This window comes from Poecilia reticulata, chromosome 21, assembly GCF_904066995.2.
Source record: "Poecilia reticulata chromosome 21, P_reticulata-male-v2, whole genome shotgun sequence".
Lineage (NCBI taxonomy): Eukaryota > Metazoa > Chordata > Actinopteri > Cyprinodontiformes > Poeciliidae > Poecilia > Poecilia reticulata.
Genome location: NC_088850.1, coordinates 5,268,568 through 5,292,271, shown reverse-complemented (window position 1 = coordinate 5,292,271; position 23,704 = coordinate 5,268,568). Strand labels below are relative to the sequence as shown.

Genomic DNA, 23,704 nt, shown 5'->3' with positions numbered 1-23,704 from the left:
ATCAGTTTCTTTCAATATGAAATTTATGAAACTTTAAAAATAATGCAGCTTTGTGTCTTGCCAATCTTTGGTTGACACAACCTTGTTCTTCTTTTGGGGAACTTGAGAAATGTTACGCAAGAAAAAGTAAATCTACTTATGGAAGAGAATTATGGCCAAGAAAATAGAAATGGTAAAAAGCTGAAAAGTTAGCTTGTAAGAAGAGTTCAGTAGTAACTAGTTACATTTACTCAATTACATTTACCTTTTAGGAGTATTTTTGCTACATTTATGCTTTTTACTTTTACTTGAATCATTTTATTATGAAGTATCTACAGAAGAGGATTAGTGCCACTGGGAAAAAAAGGTATTCTGATATTTTTTATTATTATTATTTTTGTCTTTTTTATTGGTCAGAATTCTGACTTTAATCTTCTACGATCAAAAATCTGAATTCTTTTTTGTTTTTTTCATTGGCACTTACATTCTTCCGTAGATAATTCATAACAAAGTTACTGAAGTACAAGTAAGAAGTACAGCATAGTAGAAATACTCCTAAAAGTATTATTGTTTTCCCAAAAAGTTACTCACATAAATGTAACTGAGTAAATGTGACTAGTTACTACCCAACTCAGAAAATAAGTCATTTTTAAGCAACATATAGGAGCTTGTTTTAAGTCAATAATTCCTTAATATTGATTTAATTAAAGGACTAGTACCACTATTTTACTTAAAACATAAACGTGAAATAATCTGCCAGTTAAACTAGTACTTTTTTTTAATCAATATTTATTGATTACTGACTTAAAATAGGCTCGTATATCTTGCTGAAAATTGAAACTTGAATTATATTTGCACAGAAAGCTAGATCAAAAGTACTTGGTGAGATGATGTGTCCCTTTCTAAAGAGTTAATCCCGTGTTCCTCCGCTGAACTGCCAGCGAAGTCCTTAAAAATAGCCGTCTGTTGCTATTTGGAGCCTCTGGGTTTCAGCCTGTGGTCAGATCAAGCAGGATTGTGTCAACACAAAAGCAGCCCAGTGTGGCTCAGTTTGACCTCATGAATTAGGCCATCTGGAGCAGACAGGGACTCACCCTGAAAGGTGGGACTCTTTTGGGAAACTGGGCTTCTCCTTGATGTAGCAGCCCACGCCTTCTATAAATGCGTCAGCGGCTGTTTTTAGCTGAATGCACAGACTGCTAAATGCAGCAAATAAGCACCTAGCAGGTTATTTATAGAACAAAGGAGTCCTTTCAGCTGGGATGAGAAAATCTTTCTTTAGAGTCGGGATTAGAGTCTCTTAGCTGTTACTTCACACGAGGCTCTGAATGGAGACTTTCAGGAACCGTGTCATCGCTTCAGAGTCGAGTTAATTTATGATTATCTCTAATAGAAGCTATTTCTGGTGTTTACATCAGCTCTTCCACCCAGCGGTGACGTTTCTTTACCTGATGCGCTGTTGGGAAATGGTACTGTGCTTTGAAAAAGTACTCGCATCCATTAAACCTTTTCATTCTGAAAAAACAAACCTCAATGACTGCAACTAACGATTGTTTTAGCAATCGATTAATCGATTGTTCTGGCGATTAATCGGATAAGAAATTACACATTCTGCAGATTTTTCATTTAACCATATAAGACTTTTTACAAAAAATATTAGAAATACATTAAAGGATGCAAATAAACAATTAAATTATTTTGTTAATCAGTGAAGTAAAAAGCAATCACATAGTAGTAAATATGCGTCTGCAGCTAAAAAATACTTTTAACATGTACGTGTGAAAATCTGCTTTAATTAACGTCAATACAGTGTAGGGCTGATCTGTTGCTTATTTATTTGGACGAACCAATTAATAAATGGATAATAAAAGGTTCTTAATGGGACATTTTTTTTTTATTCATTTGTTTATTTTATTTTATTTTTTTACCTGCACTAGTAACACTTGTATATATGTTCATGTATTTATAGTCCAAATTTGAAACTAATTATTTATTTGGCTGTTTTGTAAAGTTTTAGCTGAATAAAGTTCAACATTTGAAGTTTTGCTTATCGACTGTTAAGGATATAAACTTTATACATTTATCTCCATTCTCTTATTTTGAAGGGAGTGAAGGCTGTAGTTCCATTTCCTTTCGTTACATTTTCTACTTTTTATTTTCGCAATAACTTTATTTCAAACAAGAAACATACAGGAACAAAATAAAATACAGGTAATGGAGAAAAAGATGGAAAACATGTGAATTATAATGTCCATGTAATTATAATCGAAGTTAGCGCTTTAGCATTAGCTTCTGCTAAATATTGTGTTGTTGTCGTGCTTTAGTGGAACTTGAGTTTATGATTAGTTCTTTAGGGTTAGTGCAAATAACTTTTTAGTTTATTAGGTGATTTAAACTGATTTTTTAGTAAAGGGAAACCAAATACAAATGCATGCCACACTTTTCAGAGTTTTATTTGTAAAAGTTCACATTCTACTTCACTTTCTGTTGAATCATCACTTAAAATCCCAATAAAATACTTGGAAGTTTATTGTTGTGGTGTAAAAAAGTTCCAGGGATTTGACTATTTTTTATAACCTGCTTATTTATTCAGTCTGTGCAGTAAAACGGAGGAAAACTTCATCATCTGTGTGTTATTTCTTCTTCAGGCACACTGCAGTATATGGCCCCTGAAATTATAGACAAAGGCCCGAGAGGATACGGCAAACCGGCAGACATCTGGTCGTTGGGCTGCACCATCATCGAGATGGCAACTGGAAAACCGCCGTTTTATGAGCTAGGAGAACCACAAGCCGCCATGTTCAAGGTGAGAAACGTTAGCAGCTGAAATGGATTGTAGTGATGGTAATAGAAACAACTGGGACCACACAGAGGTACTGTAAGTCAGTATTTTCTACATTTCTGTATGATTTTTATCTGATGTGGAATCAGATTTTGCTCAAAAATCCCCTAAAGCAAAATAATATCATCCCATGTTGTGCATCTTTATTGTCAAGTCTTTGCTTTAAAACTTGGAGTGAGACCTGCAACGTAAACGAACCGGTAAATTGAGAGGTTTGTATTCAACAAGATGCTTAAAGGTGAAATGTTCTGTTCCCTTGAACAAGTTTAGATATGTCTATGCAAAGCATATTCATAATTTTTTTTTTTTGCACAAAATCATTCGTAGATAATCAGATTTTAGTCTGGTTAGTTCTGCTTCTTTTGAGATTCTTTCAGAATGAGCTGTTCTAGGGCTCTGGCACTTTAAATCTAAACAAGCTGCTGCTGGCCACACCCCCAACGCAACCTTTACACTCGCACATGAAAATGGCTGCAGACAGATGCGCAACCGCACATCTTTGAAGTGCAGCAGTGGAGCCTCCTGCACAACCAAGAAAGCAGCAACTGGTTTCTGGATGGTAAATCAACAACAAAACACTTTTCCAGCAGCCATTGTACCGCGCATACAGCAATAAAACCAGCTGACCAAACGTGCCGGAGCTCAGTTTGGGTTGCTAGGTAACGGCACAGTTCCCGTCAGGAGGTTTTTGAAACAGCTCGTTTTCCAGACACCAAAAAACATTAACTTCACGCCACAAAACGACCGGCTTGTTTTTTTTTTTTAAGTACTTGAGTTTTTGTAGAAGCAGTTGAGACCCGAATGCAAGTACAAAAATGTGCAAAACGTAAATTTAGATCCTCCACTTACAGCAGAAACTCGAAGGGGCAACCTATATGGATTTGAACCATGACCTCATATTTGCAGTAGAGGACTCTTAAGACCTGCTATGGTAAATTTATACAAATATGGGCCATTTATTAATTATTTGGGGCTTTTTAATATCTGTCTGTTTTGTACATTTTGGTGTTTTTGAAATATTTATCTTATTTGCTGACACATAATCATCTTGTAGGACATCAAATAGTTCACACCTTTGCATGCAGTCCTTTTCATAATCTACTTTGTTGCTTTAGGCCAACGTTACATCGGCACCTTCCTGTTGTCATCATAATCGCTTTAATGCAACGGCTCCTGAAACCAGTTTGCCTTGTCTGTCTTGATCTGTAAAATAACTGCACTGAAAGGGAAATGCACACTCCCAGACTGAAAGCTGCTGTTTTTACACTTCAGAAAATCTCATTCAGTGTTACCTGAGAAGGTGCAGCATAAACTGACAGAAAGCCAGATGATAATTACCGGATCTCAATCGGTCTTTAAATGCAGAAAGGAGTCTATCAATCAAAGAAAATGTGTTCATCTAAGTCTGAAAGTTAAGAAGAAAAGCTAAATCAGATATTCACTTTCATTTTATCAGCATGGGAACATTCAGTCATTCAGAAGGAGAGATATTCTGGTGTAAATGCATCAAACCCAGAACAAATACAAAAAACCCTGTGAAGATGCTGGTTGGTAAGAGTAACAAATAATAAGTGAACCAGCTATTTTGCACCTGCATTGTGTTGCCACCTGTGGGCTGCAACACGATCGAGCCCAAATGTTTGTTTGAACACAAACAGACATGTGTGGCCTCCAGGGAGGAACTCTGACGAGCTGCAGAGCCTTTTTCTTCCTTTGTTTTTTATTTATTCTGTGAGTTTAAATGGCGTATCGGCTGTGGATGGAAAGTTGAAGCTCACCAAAGCAGCGAATTGTTTTTCCTAACCACGTGTATCCTATTAAGGACAATGGAGGAGGCTTGTTGGATGTCTGGAAATCATTATGGTGTTCATGTAAAAGCTCCCAACTGGGGAATTTTCCATATGATGGGATTTAATTGAAGTACATTGAATCTATAAAGAAGGTATAATGTGTACCTACTGTACCTTTTAAAAAGGAGGGAAAAAATAAATCATTGGGCTCATTTTAAAGACTGAAGTCACAACCTCATGTTGTTTTTCTCTCATCTTCATCTAAACCTGAATCAACAATCTTAAGGCTTAACGAAAGAAATAGTTTTTGTAGCACTGACTTTGTTTTCCTATGAAATTTTCTCCGTTATTAACTCCTAAAGGGTGACATGACTCATTTCTTAAACATACACCACACAGGATTAGATTTTCTGACCTTCTTTTGCAGGTCGGTATGTTCAAGATCCATCCAGAAATCCCAGACACGATGTCGCCAGAGGCCAAAGCGTTCATCCTGCGCTGCTTTGAGCCCGACCCGGATCGGCGCTCCACCGCCGTTGACCTGCTCACCGACGAGTTCCTCACCGTCACCAGCCGCAGGAAGAAGAGCAGGACGGGCCTCACAGGTTTGTACGACCCGCCAAGTTCTGGCTCGCTAAACCGTTGGCCTTAAATGTGGAGCTTTAGGGTGTTTTAACACCCGATAATCCGGTTCAATTAGTGCAATATTTGTTACATATTCAGCTGCTGCGGTTCGCTTTCATTCTGCACTGCATCAAATGTTCCAAACATTAACAAACCTGTTCTCCTCCTCACCTGTGGGGGCGCTGCATCGACAACTACTGAAGGAAACGACACAAAAACATCTGAAGAAGACATGAGTGGAATGTTCTTTTTCACAAAATGTAAACAATAATGGAGTGGCGTCAGATTTTAGTAGGATTTCTCTTTTGTCTTTGGTTAAAAACAACCACAAGCTACTTCTCTACATTTGCCTTGGTTGTATTTACCCACAATTCCTTGTGCTGCAGACCACTTCCTGCTTTTGAAGCGGTATCCAGTCAGTTTACATTCATGTTTGCATTCGAACCGCACCAGAGTTCACTTCAACCAAACGAAGACGCAGGTTTTTAGGCAAAGTTTTCACTTTTTTGGTCACATCTCACCAAACGAACCAAACTTTCCAAACAAACAAGCTAGAGTTTGATTAAAATGGACCAAACAGGGTTGGTGTGAAAGCTGCAGTCACACCAGCCCTGTTTGGAGTTTGACTGAAGCATCTAGTTTGTTTGCTCTGAAAGTCCGGTTTGTTTGGGGAGTGAAGTGAACTCTGGTGCAGTTCGAATGCATATGTGAATGCAAGCGGATCAGATACTGCTCCAAAAGCAGGAAGTAACTATAGTGCAGGGAATTCTGGGTAAGCACAACCAAAACAAACACCTCTAGAGCTACCAGGATAAATAGCTTGTTGTCTTTTGCCAGTGACAAAAGAAAAATCCTACAACTGATAAAATCTGATGCTTTTTAGGCTTTACTTATATTTTGTGAAGAAGGAAGTTGCGCTCAGTGTCTTCTTCAGAGGTTTTTGTGTCATTTCCTTCAGTAGTTCTTGCTGCAGCGCCCCCACAGGCCACTGAGGGAACAGGTTTTTCAGAGCGTTTGGTTCGTTTGACACAGAGCAATGTGAAAGCAATCTGCAGCATTTAAAATGTGACAAATGTTTCCATTTTATTCCCAATCGAACCAAATCTACCAGTGTAAAAACACCCTTATAAAGGAGGTTAAATGTAAAGATTAAGAGAAAGCTTTCAAAAAACACTGCCTAGTAGAAAAAGTGTCTTAAAAACTAGAACAATGTTGTGCAGCTTCAACCTGCTAATGCAGAAAGAAATTCTGCATTAAGCCCAAAGATGGACCACAGATCAAGTTTTTGACAACAGCTCTTCTTGTAGATAACTCCTTCCCAAGCAACTGATTTTCAGATTTGCAGCCACATCCTTCCTCCCTTGTAGTTGATGTGAATTTAAACTCAATATAAAATCTCTGGAGGTTTGAATCCAGTGCAGAAGATTAGGAAACGGCTTTAAAGCTGCACTGTGAGCTGCGTGTTCGGAAATGTTTAATCCTGTCCTGTTTTTTTCTAATGAAACTTTAAAATTTCTGCTTCCTCCCTGCAGCTCCTTCGTCTGGATCAGGTGAGACACATTTACCACTAAACGTTCTACTTTTAACTGGATTTCAGTTGCTTGGAACATCTGGTTAGTCTAAACCGGCGTCTTAACCACAGTTTACATTTCTGTTCCTGCCACTCTCTTCGACTCCCCCACTTTCCAAGAACCTGAAATAGGCTATAAGCAACTTTTTCCACATTCAAGAGTTTTTAAGATGCTTGTAAAGTGAAATCATTTGCTGTAATTTGCTTCAGGATGTGTGAAGATACAACCAGTCTTCATAAACGTGAAGCAAAGTCACAATAGATGTCTGTCTGCTTGTTCTTCCTCAGTACATTTATTCTCTTCCCTGCAAAAAGAGAAAATCTTACCAAGTACTTTTGGTCCAGGTTTTAGTGCAAATAAGTTATTACACTGGAAATGAGATGAAATGAATTTACAAGTCAATAAGTCCTTATATGAAAAACTGTTTGTTTCAGATTATTTCTATTATAACATGAAATTTTTCCCATGTTATAAATGAGATTATCTGCCCATGAACTATAATTTTTTCATCAATATTAAGGAATTATTCACTTAAAACAAGCTCCTATATCTTACTGAAAAGTTACTTTTAAGTTAGTTTTGTCTTATTTCAAGTAGATATTTGCGCCAGAAACTTAACCAGGGGTGTCCAAACTTTTTTTTATAAACTACCTTTTGGCCAAATTTTTTCTTCTTTTCAAACTAAAACAGTGAAAATTTTATTCAGAGTAAACCGTTCCTGCTCAACAGTAAACAAAGCATAAAATATTTTAATTAAACAAAGAAAATGGTCAGATTTTTTTTTTTTTTGTAGGAACTGAATTTGACCGTAAACTTTAAACACATTTTGCATGTTTTCTTTATTGAAAGAACAGAAACCACTGCACTGATTTATTTGGATTTATTTGATTTAGGTCACTCTTTATTTGATTGAATTTGAATTAAACACAAAGTTTCCATCTTCAGCACTGATGAGACAGATTAGTGCATCTGAACGAGACCAAAAATACTTGAGATTTAGTTTTTTTTGCAGCATTCAAGGTGTTTTTTATGCAGAATAACAGGCGTTTCCTTAAACTTAAGCAGATATTTTTGACTATAGTTCAGATTATTTGCTGTGTGTAAGTTTTGGGAGTGTATTAACCGTTTCGTTTCGTCGTCCAGAGTACCTGCGCAGCATCTCCCTGCCGGTGCCGGTGGTGGTGGAGGACACCAGCAGCAGCAGCGAGTACGGCTCCGTCTCCCCCGACAACGACCTCAACACGAACCCGTTCAGCTTCAAGCCCAGCGTCAAGTGCTACAGCGAGAGAGACATCAAGGGACAGAGGCCGCTTTTCCTCAGGTAGAGTGACTGGAGCGGGTCAGCGGGGTCCGATTTCTGCTTTGAAAAGAAATGACCTCTTGTACAGTTTTTAACGTCTTATACTGTTAAAAGCTGCTAAAGGTTTGTAATGTCTCAAATGTAAACAGTTTTAACATAAACACTATCCCAGTATTTTTGGTCTACTTTCCAGCGCAGATATTTTGGCAAACCTGAAATGAGACAAAACTAACTTATAACCTCCTTAATACTGATAAGAAACTGCTACTTCAACTGGCAGATTATTTTATTTATAAGACATTTTTCCCATGATATAAATGAAATAATCTGCCAATGCAACTAGTAGTTTCTATCAACATTAAGAAGATTTTTCACATGAAACAAACTCATGTTTCCTGCTGAAAAGTTACCTGTAAGTTATTTTAGTTGTATTTGAAGTGGACTAAAATATTTGAATGTGAAATTAAACCTAAAATACATGGAAAGATTTTCTGTTTTTGCAGTGTATGTCCTAAAATAGATTTTTATGAAGATTTTCATTCAAACTTGATGCAGTCATTACTTTAGTATTGATTTAAAAAGTATTAATAACTAGTACTTTTTCAACAATGATATTTAAATTATTCACTTAAAATAAGACAAAAACCTTGTTTGTAATTATTATTATTTCCTTCATGGTACCTGAGTACTATATTTAATTTAAGGGGTGGGGGGTTCTGTGCAAATTTGACTTTGCTGAGCTTTACTTCATGTTATAAAGTCATTCCCATATAAAAACAAACCTCTGAAGAAGACACTGATTCCTTCCTTCTTCACAAAATGTAAACAGAAATGGAGTAGCCTCAGATTTGGGATTTTTTTTTCTGTCTTTGGTAAAAGACAGCCAGCCATTTCCCCAGCTAGCGCTAGCCTCTCGCATTTGTTTTGGTTGTATTTACCCAGAATACCTTGCGTTATAGTCCACTTCCTGTTTTTGGAATGGTTTCCAAACCAGAGTTCACTTCAACCGAACCAAGACTTAGGATTTTGGGCGGACTAGATGTGGTTTTTCTTGGTCCGGATCAGAGTTCAGTTGCACATTCAGACGTCCCCAAACGAACCGGACTTTCTAGGCAAACAGACTGGAGTTTGATTATGAAACGCCTATTGTTAAGTGTCATGGCCACTTCTTATGTTTTAGAAGCACCTGCCTAATGAAATTATGATTTTAAATCGACATTTTCAAACGTTATTCTCAGCATTCCAGTGGAAAACTTCGAGGACCACAGCGCACCTCCGTCTCCTGATGAGAAAGACACCGGGTTCTTTATGCTCCGGAAGGACAGCGAGAGGCGGGCCACCCTGAACCGCATCCTGACCGAGGACCAGGACAAGGTGGTAGGAAACCTGATGGAGGCTCTCACGCAGGTGGGTGTTGGACGAAAATCTCCGGAAGGAAATATCAGCATCTGATTTAATGACTCAAATTGACCTCCAGGGCTCTGAGGAAATGAAGCTGAAGGCTCAGCACATCTCCACCCTCGTCGTGAGTTTGGCCGACTTTGTCCGCGTGGCCGACAGGAAAATCATCGCCACCACCTTGTCGCAGCTCAAGCTGGAGCTGGACTTTGACAGCACCGCCATCAGCCAGCTGCAGGTCGTGCTGTTCAGCTTCCAGGATGCTGTGAGTCTGTTCAACACGGCGCGGCGCACAAAATGCATCACAAAATACACCCAAACTAAAACAACCCCAACACTTCATTTCTGGGCTGAAATGATTAATCACGATTAATCGTGATTAATTGATTATTAAAATAATCGTCAACTGGATTATAGAGACTTAATAAAAAGGCTCGTTAGTGACAAAAACAACATATTCAGAGCAGTAATTAAGGAAAAACTGTGCAAAACATATATATACTGTTTGCATTTAAAATAAAAGTGATTAATCGGATCAATCATGATTAATCGATTATTAATATTTCTATTATGAAAAATAATACAAATATTTTATTATTATTGTTAAATAAAACTAATTTGAACTAGGTGAAGCTAAAACCGCCATGTAAGGATGTTTGTTAATCTTAAATGGAAAATGTATTTATTTGTTTGTACAGTAATGGCTTTTTTAATTGATTATTATATTAATTGATGATTATTTCAAAAATTGATTAATCACGATTAATCGTTTCAACCCTATATTTCACTACTTTATTTTTGCTTACTTTTCCTATATGATCCAAAAAATAAAACACATTGAAGTTAATGATTGCAAAATGTAATTTCTATTTATAAGGCCTAAAAACCAGTTTCCCAACCAGTCATGTGATTTCCTGTCTATTATCCATCCCCCTTTGGAGGCAGAGGTGCCTCTCGCCTTTCTGTCAACCTCTGAACACTTGGGTGTGAATGTTTCATGCCTTCTACATCTGCTGCATTCAGCAGCAAGCTGCCTCTTTATTCTCCTCCAGTTCTGCACAGATTTCAGACAGAAATCTGAAAATACTTCAGTGAAAAAAGGGGATCTGCCAGGAGTAATTGAGCCTTCTGCAAACAGGCTCATCTGCTCTCTCCCCTTTAGAAATGTAGATGAAACGACTCATGAGCAAATTGTTGTTTTCATATTAGTGAGGGGTATTGCATAACCTAAAGCAGAAAGTGGAGCTCTGACGCCTCCTGCTGGTCGTCGCTGCGTCAAGTTTGGATGAAAATATATTTTTAAAAAATCTATTTTAGAAGATATACGCTGCAAAATCACAAAATCTTTCCAAGTATTTTTGGTCCTGATTTTAGTACAGATATATCTTAGTATATTTGAAGTAAGACAAAACTATCTAAAAGGTAACTTTTCAGCAAGAAATACGAGTTTTAAGTCAATAAATTCCTTAATATTGATGAGAAAGTATGGAAGATTATTTCACCTATAATATGGAAATGTCTTGTGTTACGACCAGTCTAGGGGGCCAGGTCGCAACATGAAGGATCCATCCTCCGCCGATCTCAACATCCGACACACACAAAATTGAACAGTTGATAATGATTTATTTTTAAAAAGATATATCTTTTTTTTTATCAAGATGTTACAACTGGAGTACCTGGCTTCAGAGTGAGCTATCGCCGAAAACAACAAACAAAACGAACCTATCTAAATAATAAGAGAAGCTTACCTAATCAAAAGTAAATAAACCAAAGTACAAAAAAACTTACCTTCCTAACCTAAGAAAAACATGAGAAAACTAAGGAAACATAAACGGCAACTCACTCCTACACTCCAGAACTCTAACACAGATAAACAAAGGAAAAGGGTGTGGCCGGTGGAGATGAGTTGAGGATGGAACACAGGAAGTCCGCGTCAGCATCTTTTATGTCCGTCCCCTCCGAAAGGCAGCCAATGGGACATCTCCGTCGTCTTCTTGGAATCAATCAATCAGGGACGGGCACCTGCCGACTCATTTATAATCAACTGTACGCCGTCAGTCGTAACACCCCTTTCCTAAGAATTAAACACACCCCCAAGTGTTTAATTCAAATGAGAAAACTAAAAATTCTAGACAAAGCATCAGCTATTACATTATCCTTACCCTTTTTGTAGTTAATCTGCAAGTTAAAGCCTTGCAGAAGCAGAGACCAGCGCATCAGTCGATGATTGGAGTTGCGCATTTGGGAGACAAAAACTAGCGGGTTATGATCAGTAAATACTTGTACAGGTTGCGCACTAGAACCAAGATAAACTTCGAAGTTCTGTAAAGCAAGTAATAAAGCAAGAGCTTCTTTTTCAATTGTACTGTAATAAAGCTGATGTCTGTTAAACTTTTTGAGAAGTAGCAGACAGGATGGTCTATGCCTTGCTCATCTTCTTGCAGAAGAACAGCTCCGGCGCCAGACAAACTGGCATCAACTTCAAGTTTAAAGGAACGTTCGAAATTTGGCGCAGCCAGCACTGGTGCACTGCACAACAATGCTTTGGCAGACTCAAACGCAACCTGACAAGATAAAGACCAGACAAAATTTTTCAAAGGACTAACAAGTTCAGTGAGTGGACTAACTACAGCTGAAAAGTTTTTACAAAACCCGCGATAGAAACCACACATTCCCAAAAAGCGACGCAAATCTTTTTTGTTTGTGGGACAGGAAAATCGATTATTGCCTGCACTTTAGCAGCAATAGGACGCACTTGTCCTTGACCAACCTGTTTTCCTAAGTAGGTGATAGTGGCTTTACCAAACTCGCATTTAGAAAGATTTAATGTGAGAGAAGCATCACGAAAACGATTGAACACTTCTGAAAGAGTTTCCAGATGTTCTGACCAAGTAGCGGAATAAATTACTACATCATCCAAATATGCTTCACAATTTTTCACTCCAAATAACACCTTTTGCATTAAACGTTGGAATGTAGCGGGTGCATTACGCAGCCCGAAAGGCATAACGGTATATTGCAGGAAATAATCGGGAGTCACAAAAGCAGAAATTTCAGAAGCCCTGGGTGTTAATGGGACTTGCCAATAACCTTTTAACAGGTCCAATTTGGTAACAAATTTGGCGGAGCCAACACGATCAATGCAGTCCTCCATTCTCGGAAGCGGAAAAGAATCGGCCTTAGTGACAGCATTAACTTTTCTGTAATCGGTGCAAAATCGAGATGTGTTGTCTGGTTTCGGGACCAGAATACAGGGCGAACTCCACGCGCTGTTACTGGGCACCGCTAAACCATGTTCAACCAGGTAAGCCACTTCTTGTTGCATTAAAACACGCTTCGTTGGATTTATTCTATAAGCATGTTGTTTGATTGGTTTCTCAACTTCCACATCAATATCATGGAAAAGCACAGATGTTTGCTGTGGATGATCTGAGAAAAGCAACACATTAGTTTCAATCAGATCAACAACATCTTTTCGGGCAGATTGTGACAAATGAGATAGGAAAGATTCCAGGTTTCCCAACACTTCTGAGTTCCTCAAACGAGCCATAGGCATACAACCGCTGTTCTCCCTCAAATCGTCATCGGCCAGATGATAGAGTGGGGTTGAAGAGCAGATAGAAATGGGGGCTACAAAAGAGATTTTATCGACAACGCCTTCTCTGGAAACATAGCGTTTAAGCATGTTAATATGACAAACCCTCATTTTTCGTTTTCGATCAGGAGTCTTAATCACATAGTTCGTCTCATTTATTTTTCTGTCCACTTCATATGGTCCAAAAAATTGTGCATGAAGACTAGATCCACTTATAGGAAGCAACACCAAAACCTTTTCACCAGGAATAAAATTTCTGATCACAGATTTTTTATCATAACGAGCTTTCATTTTACTCTGGGCCTTAGCCAGGTTTTCTTGGGCCAGCTGACATGCATGAAAGAGACGCTCTCTAAAACTGCTAACATAATCAAGAACATTATGCTCAGTTTGATGCGACTCTGACAACCATTTCTCTTTAACGAGTTTGAGTGGACCGCGAACAGTGTGTCCAAATACCAAATCTGCCGGACTGAATCCAAGGGATTCCTGAATGGTTTCTCTAACTGCAAATAGCAGAAGTGGAAGACCCTCATCCCAACTTTTACTAGATTCAAGGCAGTATTTGCGCAACATAGTTTTTAGGGTTTGATGAAATCTCTCGAGCGCACCCTGGGACTGTGGGTGATAGGGGCTGGAGGTTTGATGTTGAATTTTCAGTTCATTCATAACCTGCGCAAACACTTTTGACATAAAATTTGTCCCTTGATCCGTTTGAACAACTTTAGGTAAACCAAAAGTTGAAAAAAATTTTGTGAGGGCTTTCACAATGTTCTTCGCCTTTAACGTGCGTAATGGAATTGCTTCCGGAAAACGAGTGGCAGCACACATTATAGTCAAGATGTACTGATGCCCCGACTTGGTCTTTGGCAAAGGGCCGACACAGTCCAATAAAACTCGTTCAAATGGTTCGCCTAGCGCTGGAATGGGATGAAGCGGCGCTGGAGAAATTGGTTTATTTGGCTTTCCAACCAATTGGCATGTGTGACATGATCTACAATAATTCACTACGTCAGACTTTAAACCAGGCCAAAAAAAATTACGTAACACCCGGTGATAAGTTTTTTTAACACCACAATGTCCAGCCAAGTTGGCATCATGTGCAAGACTCAAAATCTGAAGTCTGTAATCTTGTGGCACAACCACCTGATTTATTCGATGCAGATCACCTGAATCTGGGGACCAAGATCTCATCAGAACACCGTTTTCAACAAAATATGTCACTTGGGCTTTAGATCCACTCTTATCTACAACAGAAAAGCAAGAAATCAATGACGGATCATTCTGCTGCGCTTTGATCAATATCTCCTTAGTAATATTTAAACTCAAAGTTACGTCTGCAGGAATAAGTTCAGGAACGTCACCTTTTGACACTGTTACAGAGTCACTCGCATCAAAACCATTTTCATCAAGTGTAGCCATAAATGACCCAGACAAATCTACGATTTCCCCCATTTTACGAGCCTGCGCGCGTGTAATTGCGCATGCAGGAAACTCATTCAAAGTAACAGCTGATTCAGTAACAAGGGTAACCGAAATTGGGTCATCAACAACTTCCGGTGTAGGAAACACTTTTCCGCCAGCCAAGTCATTACCAAGAATGAAAGAAACTCCTTCAATTGGTAACCGCGGACGCACGGCTACTTTAACGCGTCCCGAAACTAATGGTGAATACAAGTGCACCATATGCAGAGGGGCTTTGGTGACGCTCATTTTTATTCCCCACACAAGAATATCTGAACCACAAGATGTTTGCGTAGATAAAGGCAGCACAGATTCTAACAAAAAAGAGTGATAAGCACCTGTATCCCTAAGGATTGTGATTGGAACTTTATCCTTTTCCTCACCCGTCAAAGAAACAAAACCTTGCGAAATAAATGGCAAAAACTGCGGATCAACATCAACTTCAGGTTTTTGTTGAATGTCACCGCGTACATTTGGCTGGGAAGCGGACTTTATTAATCCCACACCCGCAGGAGTTTTTATACTCTTAGCTTCTTTTTCCTTCAAGACGGGGCACGCAGCAATTAAATGTCCAGGTGCGTGACAGTAAAAGCACTCACGATTGTTAGCTTTTAAGTTAACTGCTGGCACATTTCGACTCACTGAGAGATTTTTTCGTTCGGACAAATTTTCCTGAAACGAATTCTGTGAAAAAAACACATTTTTGTGAGTCAAAATAAATTCGTCAGCCAAAAGTGCTGCTTTAGTTAAAGATGACGCTTTCTGTTCATTTAAATAAGTCACAATACGTTCAGGTAGACACTTTTTAAACTCTTCCAACAAAATAAGTGATTTTAAATCATCAATAGTTTTAACTTCACACGAACAACACCATTTATCAAACAAAACATTCTTCTGTCGCGCAAACTCAACGAATGTCTGATTAGCAGTTTTATTAAGATTTCTGAATTTTTGACGATATGCTTCCGGGACAAGTTCATAAGCTTGCAACACAGTTTTCTTAAGAATATCATAATCTAAACTCTGCTCAAAAGACAAGCTCGAACACACTTCTTGAGCCTTTCCAACAAATTTACACTGCACCAAAATGGACCAGAATTCCTTTGGCCAGCTCAAGGCAGCGGCTATGCGCTCAAATGCGCCAAAATAAGAGTCGACCTCAGACTCACGAAATTGCGGGACCAATGTGATGTGCCTACCAATGTCAAAAGTAACAGAAACAGAAGAATCTGTGCTTGGTGGTTTTGGTGAAGCTGCAGGTGCTCTGTTTTGAAGCTCAAGAGCTCTGATCCGAAGATGCATGGCTTCCACTTCCAGCTCCTTGTTGCGGTTCTCCACCTCCCTTATATGGAGTGTGAGACGCAGATCCTCCGACGACATACCTTCAAGAGGTTTAGAGTCCTGATTGAACTCTGAGACTGCAGCAGGCGCATCAGCCAATGTCGAGTCACCAACCGCGCCAAGTGCGGCGTCTCCGGCTTCCTTCATTGCAACCGTTTGCAGCACACCTTTATCCACCAGTTTCTCACACAGCGTTTCCTTCAGTTCTGACTTTCGATCACTGTAAGACACCTCAACATTATAATGGTCAGCCACAATAAGCAGATCCGCTTTCTTACATTTGTCCAATTTTACCCAAGAAGGTGAACGTACAAAGTCATCAAGGGAAAACCCCTTCTCCATAATTCCCCGGTGCACAAAATAAAACTGCCAATCAGAAAAAATAAACACTTACCGAACACAACGAAAGAAGACACATAAAACAAAACCAAGATTTAAAAGTGGGAGTAGTTTGAACGGACGAGCCCCCAATTCATGTTACGACCAGTCTAGGGGGCCAGGTCGCAACATGAAGGATCCATCCTCCTCCGATCTCAACATCCGACACACACAAAATTGAACAGTTGATAATGATTTATTTTTAAAAAGATATATCTTTTTTTTTATCAAGATGTTACAACTGGAGTACCTGGCTTCAGAGTGAGCTATCGCCGAAAACAACAAACAAAACGAACCTATCTAAATAATAAGAGAAGCTTACCTAATCAAAAGTAAATAAACCAAAGTACAAAAAAACTTACCTTCCTAACCTAAGAAAAACATGAGAAAACTAAGGAAACATAAACGGCAACTCACTCCTACACTCCAGAACTCTAACACAGATAAACAAAGGAAAAGGGTGTGGCCGGTGGAGATGAGTTGAGGATGGAACACAGGAAGTCCGCGTCAGCATCTTTTATGTCCGTCCCCTCCGAAAGGCAGCCAATGGGACATCTCCGTCGTCTTCTTGGAATCAATCAATCAGGGACGGGCACCTGCCGACTCATTTATAATCAACTGTACGCCGTCAGTCGTAACATCTTGTTATATGTGAAATTATGATATTAATGAATTATTGACTTAAGCTTGTAAGTTAGTTTTGCCTTAATTTAAGTGCACTAACCAGACCAAAAGTACTTGGATATTATTTTGTGTTTTTGCAGTGTTTCATAAACTTTATGGCAGGATACACTGCAAAAACACAAAATCTTACCAAGTATTTCTGGTTTAGTTTCTACTGCAAATATAACTTAAAAGGAAGTTTTAAGTCTTTAATATTAATGAAAAAGTTCTAGTTCCTCTGGTGCCGTTACCTAGCAACACCAGCCAACCCCAGCCCAGCCCGTTACCTAGCAACCCAGTTCTAGTTCCACTGGCAGATTATTTCTCTTATAACAAGACATTGTTCCCGTGTTATAAGTGTTATAGTATGTCAGTGGAACTAGAACGTTTTCATCAATATTAATGAATTATTGACTTAAAATTAGCTCTGAAATCTGGTTAAAACTTACTTGTAAGTTAAATGTACAAAGATATTTACACCAGAAACTAGACCAGAAATCTTAGGTAAGATTTTTGAGTCGTTGCAGTGTGTTCTGAATATGCAAATCTTGACATTTCCAGGTGAACAAAGTGCTGCGAAACCACAACATCAAGCCTCACTGGATGTTCGCTCTGGACAACATCATCCGGAAAGCCGTGCAGACCGCCATCACCATCCTGGTGCCAGGTAGCGTCCGCGGCGTCTCGAGCAGAGCCACTCTAATCGAGTTAGAGCCGGCCTGCTGCTGGCCACATCCTACTGATGGATATGTGAGCTGTTTGGTCTCGGTGCTCAGCTTTGAGCACAAATAAGAAGAGAGGAAGATAAAATGCTTTATATTCAGGGAATATAAGGATACAGACGCTCAGATTTCAAATTAATATTTAGCTTTTTTTTTTTTAAATTCGATTAACAATCTGCTAAAACATTACAGAGTGATACATGAGCAGCTAAATTAATCTAAAAATAACTATATTTGCTTTGGCTTTTCCTTTTCTGCTTGCACTGCAAAAACACAAAATCTTACCAAGTAATTTTATAGTGCAAATATCCTAGTTCACTTGAAATTTACGAGTAACTTTTTAGCATAACAGAAACATGTTTTAGGGTTAATCCGATTAATTTTGATTAATTAATTATTGAAATAATTGTCAACTAATTTGGTAATTTATTAATTATGAACTGGGGTTACAGATTCCAGCAGTAATTAAGCCAAAACTCCATATAAATGTATATATTTATATACACTTAAGATAAAACACTTTTGTCTGCAAGTATGTTTTAGCTAAAACTCCTCAAACTGCAAAGTTTTAGCTTCGCTCTGTTCAAATTGAGCAAAAAATGTTTTATTTTCTTAAATGAAAAATGAATTTTGTTATTTATTTGCATCTTTTAATGTATTTCTAATATTATAGAAAAACGTTTTAGCTGGTCAAATGAAAATCTATGCAATATGCCAATTTTTATAGATTAATCGTCAGGATAATTGATAAATGAATTGATTATTTATTTAGTTGTATTACAGGACTAAAGATGCTGGAACTGAAACTGTCATTTTCTTTACAAATTAATAATTTTGTTCACAGACTTAAACAACTTGTTTGCAAAACATCCAATTTATAAAAATAAATATGCTGTAATTTGATTTGTTTTTTAAAAACAACTAGAACTCCTTCCAGCTTAATGAATGAAGAGAAATAAAGTTTTCCATTTCATTTTACAAATAAAAATCTGAAAAGCGTGGGTTGCATTTTGTGTTCAGCCCCATTTCTTCTGTTTCCTCTAAATGAAATCCAGTGCAAAGCGGTCTAAGTTTTTATCTCGACTTCTGAATTCCAGTTTAACAAAGCAACCAGAAAAGCAGCAATGTTTCCGCCTCGCTGCTGGTTTAATGAACAGGAGTTTCTGTCTTGTTCTCAGAGCTGAGGCCTCACTTCAGCCTGGCCTCAGAAAGCGACGCTGCCGACCCGGACGACTTCGACGACGACGTGGAGCCCGTCAGAAACTCCACCCACCAGAGCCGCGCGCCCGCCGTCGTCGCCCAGGACGACACGGTGGCGACGTCCGGCGTGAGCACGCTCAGTTCCACCGTCTCCCACGAGTCCCACAACGCGCAGCGATCCGTGAACATGGAGCTGGGCCGCATGAAGCTGGAGACCAACAGGTAGACACTGATAACTCCTGATAACAGGGGTGTTCTGGTCGTGTTCGTCGTCTCCTTAAGTAAACCTCCTGTGTGTTGACTGCAGGCTGCTAGAAGAGCTGCTGCAGAAGGAGAGAGAGTATCAGGCCATCCTGCAACAAGTGCTGGAGGAGAGAGAGCAGGAGATCCGACTGCTGAGGATGCGATCTGAGCCTGCAGGTCTGCGCTTTAATGAAACCAACACAACCTGGCTGTGGTTCAGTGTGCAAAAGATGTGGAGACGGCATAAAAAAGTGTGATCATACACATCCATATACACAAAGATGGCACTTTTTTTATCACCTTCTGGAGGTGCAAATTGGAGGATTTCAGGCTATATCACATATTTCCTGGCTTTCTACCGAGCTTAATCATTTGGCTTCCTTCAAACTAACACTTTGCAGATTTTGCACACAAGTTTAAAGGGGAATTATTATGCAAAATTCACATTTTGCACATTTTTGTACTTCCTCCATTTGGGTCTCAACTGCTTCTAAAAACAGTCCAAGCGCTAAAAAAGTTTTTAGCTATAAGTAAAAAGATTTTTTGGTGTCTGGAAAACGAGTCATTTCAAAAACTTTCTGAATGTAACGTCACAAATCAGTAGGAACTGCCCCGTTACCTAGCAACCCATGCGCAGTTTTAACACATTCGATCAGCTAGTTTTACTGCTGTGTGCGCTGTACAATGGCTGCTGGAAAAAGGCATGTGTCCAACATCCGGAAACCACTTGCTGCTTTCTTGTTGGTTGTGCAGGAGGTTCCACTTCTGCTTATCATAGATGTACAGCTGTATAATTGCACATTTGTTTACAGCCATTTTGACGTGCGAGTGTAAATGTTGATTTTGGGGCGTGGCCAGCAGCAGCTTATTTGGATTTTAAGTGACTAAAACAGCTCATTTTGAAAAGAGCTCAAAACTAAAATCTCATATTTTGTAGAAAAGATGCAATGAACATGTTCAGTATCACCCATAAAACTATCCAAACCTGTTCACGGAAGCAGAACAGGTCACCTTTTCAATAACATGCTTTATCATTTAGTTTTGGAAACATCTTCCTGGCTACTTTTTTTTAAATAAATGCAACAATTTGCTCTGGTTTAGAACCCCCCACTGCGTCAGAAAGCTTACAGGATCGGAGACGTGAAGCTGCAGAGAGACACGAAGACCCCGAGCTGACCGGCTGGCTGAGGCTTTCCGGAGCCGACCAGGACGCTATCGACAGAGTAAAGACATTCTACTTTTTATTTCATCACTACAGGAACAGGTGATTGTTAAATTAATATTAATTTTTTTGTCTTTTTCTTTAGATACTGAACGAGGAGTATACTTTAAATGACATACTTCATTATGTGACCAGAGACGACCTAAAGAGTTTAAGACTGAGGTAAACATTCACTCTTTACTGTAACTAAAGCTCAGTTTCACTTCTGTGTTCAGTCACAGAAATACAAGCAGATGATTAAATCTGTTCTGTACAGGAATACAGAAGTGAAGCTGCAGCAGCTGCTTGTTGCATCATTGTGCATCGTGGGGTTTTACTCTGTTGGCACAGAAAAACTTTACGCTTTCCTCTCCTCATTCAGTTCAATAGCTTATTGGCTTTATTTACAAGTATAAAGGGGAAAGCTCTGGAATTGTGTTTTCTGTGAATTATGCTCATCAGCTCTAACTGGATGAGGAAGTTCAGTAGCTCTGGAATGTGATTTGTCTTTCTCTGCAGTGAAAATATTCATACCGCTCAAACTTGACCGCTTTTCGTCATGTTACAACCACAAACTTCAACATTTTAACACTTAAGGGAGAAGTGAAAGGAAAACGAAACGTGCTTATCTTGTCAACAGACTCTCCTGGCTAAGCTGAAGAAAAACAATCCTACAGCATGATGCTGCCTTCACCGTGATTTACTGCAAAGGTTGTTGTGAACACTGTTGGTTTTCAGCCACAGATCATTTTGCGCTTGAATTAGAGATTAAAGAAATAGAAGCTTAATACCCGACTTTTTAGATCTTAATGTCTAAAATATTTCTTTTATCTTCCACTTTAAAATTTTGCTTCATTTTGTTATAAATACATACAAGTTTGTGGACAAAATGGGAAAAAGTTTATAGAGGTATGAATAATTTTGTAAAGTGATATTTGGCGCCACCTAATGGCCTTGCTAAAGAATACACTTACACGTCTAAGCCTATAAATGTTCCTATCTAGCTGTTTTATTATTTGCCTATCAGTGTTGTTGATTTTTACTTCAAAATATTGAGGATTAGGTTGCAAGTGGCAGCTTTGCATATTTCTTTTGTTGTATATTTTTTGAGTTTGTTTGTTTTACTGTTTCTTTTCCATCTTATCTGTGAAAATTTTTGTCTGTGATGCACAAACATCTGTTTTTTTGTTTTTTTTTAATCCAGTCCATTAAATTTTTTCTGATTCTTATTCAGGTTTTTTGCACCGATTGAATTTATCTTGTCTTGTTTGGTTATAATAATTAGCAGTTAGCAACTTAACTCCATGTCCTGTTACTTTTTCCTATTAATTTTCTATTAACTCAGCATTTTAAATTGGATTGAGTTGTACATGTTTGAATACTTCTTGATTCTCAAACGTATAATAATCAATTAAAGTAGTTAAAGAGGCTATTATCGTAATGGATTTTTACTAAATGCAGTGTATTAGCTGTGATATCCTTTGAGTTTACAGCTTTTTCTCTCCTTGTTTCTTAACAGAGGTGGAGTTTTGTGTAAACTATGGAAGGCCATCACTGACTTCAGGCAGAAACCAACCTGACGCCTTTTCTACAAGAAGCCAACCTCGATGTTACCTCAGTATTTATAGGAACAACCAGACGTTTAGGAGGAAAAAACCTGCCTTTACTGGACAGCTTTCCAGCCACACAAGAACCTTCTGGAGAATTTTTCTAATTTTCAAACCAAGATTCTGGATTTTAGGAGATTTTTAAAACTATTTTAAAAGAAAGTGCCACTTGTTTTGATAGGACTGTTGGGTAGAAAACGCTGTTTTTGTTACAGATCCACAATAACAAAATTATTTAAATGTTAGGCTTGTTTTTAGCTAAACATTTCCTCCAGACTTGACTTGTTACGTTTACAGAAGTGGAGTCCAACCGCTTTTTAAAACGCCTGAGACACAAAATACTACATCCAACGTCATCTATACTAATATTTTTATCACAAAATCTTATCACTACTTTATTTAAATAAATTTTATTTAATTAAACTGTGGGACATGACAGTGCATGCTCCTTGGTTTTAGTTTTATTTTTTATTTAAATATTTTCTTCACATGACCTTTCAAGGAGCAAATTTACAGTTTTATTGCTAAATATATTCTTCTTGTAAATAATGTGTTATACTCCATCTGTGAATGACTTTTATGTACTTTATAGAAGATATTGCTACACATAGCTAAGCCTCCATGTGAACTGGACCAAGCCTGCGTTATGAAGACGACGGGGAAAATGTTGTGTATTTTATTGTATTTTCCAGTCTCAGCTGTCATAGGAAGTAGCATTCAGTTGGTATTTAATTAATATAACACAATCTGTTCATTGGCTTTTGTTGTTGTACACTGGCACAGTTGTGTTTATATCCTGCTTGTAATCCTTGAATCCGATGTATTTTGTGGTGAAATGAAAACAGATTTCTCTTTTATGGCTCTTTTTTAACTATTTTCTCTGAAATGACGGAAATAATCATGAACAGATTGTCAGTTTCATTTTATATTCAAGATGATTCAAGATTTTTGTGTCATTGTTAAAATAAAAATGTTTATGTTGAAGCTGTGAAAAAGGTGTGAAATGTATTTACATTTGCCTGCTTTCATAGGCGTTTGTACACTGATGTAAAATTTTAATGTTTGCAACTAAAAGTGCCAGAAAATTAACTGTAACAACGTGAGAACTATGGCCAGTTATAGACTTGAGAATAATGTCTCACCTTAAATGAGCATTTCTAATAAATCTGTACAAATTAAATATATATATTTAATACACTAATATTATTGCCTTTGGGGGAAAATGTACGCTTATCTCAAGGGCCAGCATAACAGCATAATTTAATCACTATGTCATTTATTGTTTGAATTATTGCATTTAATCATTTATGTGTACTATTTAATTTATTACATTTTAATGTTACATTACTTAAATGTAATAATTTAAGTGAAACAAAATATGTAAATGGTATAAATAAAAACACTGACCATTATTTGAATATTTTTTATTAAACGTCCAACTAAATTATTAAATCCTATGTGATCATTTTAGTCCTGTTGCAGCACATTGTATATTTAAATTACGTCACATTTGCTACAGATAAGGTGATTGGACTGTAGTTAAACTGTTGTGCAGGTTGACCAATCAAATATTAGGGAACCATTTTCAGTTTTAGGTACCAAAAAACGGACCAAAAATAAATATTGAAATAATTTAATGATTTAAACATGCAATTCAAGTTTTATGGAGCAATTACAACTGTAATTTGTATATTAAATAAATTCATTATACATTTCCATAGGGACATATTTTAGCTTAAATTTATTGGGTCCAGTTGTAAATAAGCTATCGAAGATTAAGATATTT

The 23,704-nt window shown here is 37.9% G+C and overlaps 1 protein-coding gene across 1 annotated transcript in view; it reads left to right on the top strand.

Moving 5' to 3' along the window:
• The window catches only part of map3k5 (mitogen-activated protein kinase kinase kinase 5), a 78,791-nt gene extending 55,889 nt beyond the window's left edge, over window positions 1-22,902 (top strand). Inside the window, exons 19-30 of the mRNA XM_008397315.3 lie at window positions 2,628-2,785; window positions 5,039-5,216; window positions 6,768-6,785; window positions 7,950-8,127; window positions 9,345-9,513; window positions 9,584-9,769; window positions 17,507-17,612; window positions 18,846-19,089; window positions 19,175-19,287; window positions 20,212-20,333; window positions 20,418-20,494; window positions 21,831-22,902. Coding sequence (XP_008395537.2) covers window positions 2,628-2,785; window positions 5,039-5,216; window positions 6,768-6,785; window positions 7,950-8,127; window positions 9,345-9,513; window positions 9,584-9,769; window positions 17,507-17,612; window positions 18,846-19,089; window positions 19,175-19,287; window positions 20,212-20,333; window positions 20,418-20,494; window positions 21,831-21,891 — 1,610 coding nt within the window. The 3' untranslated portion in view covers window positions 21,892-22,902. The remainder of the gene's footprint in view (window positions 1-2,627; window positions 2,786-5,038; window positions 5,217-6,767; window positions 6,786-7,949; window positions 8,128-9,344; window positions 9,514-9,583; window positions 9,770-17,506; window positions 17,613-18,845; window positions 19,090-19,174; window positions 19,288-20,211; window positions 20,334-20,417; window positions 20,495-21,830) is intronic.
• Window positions 22,903-23,704: the final 802 nt, after the last annotated feature.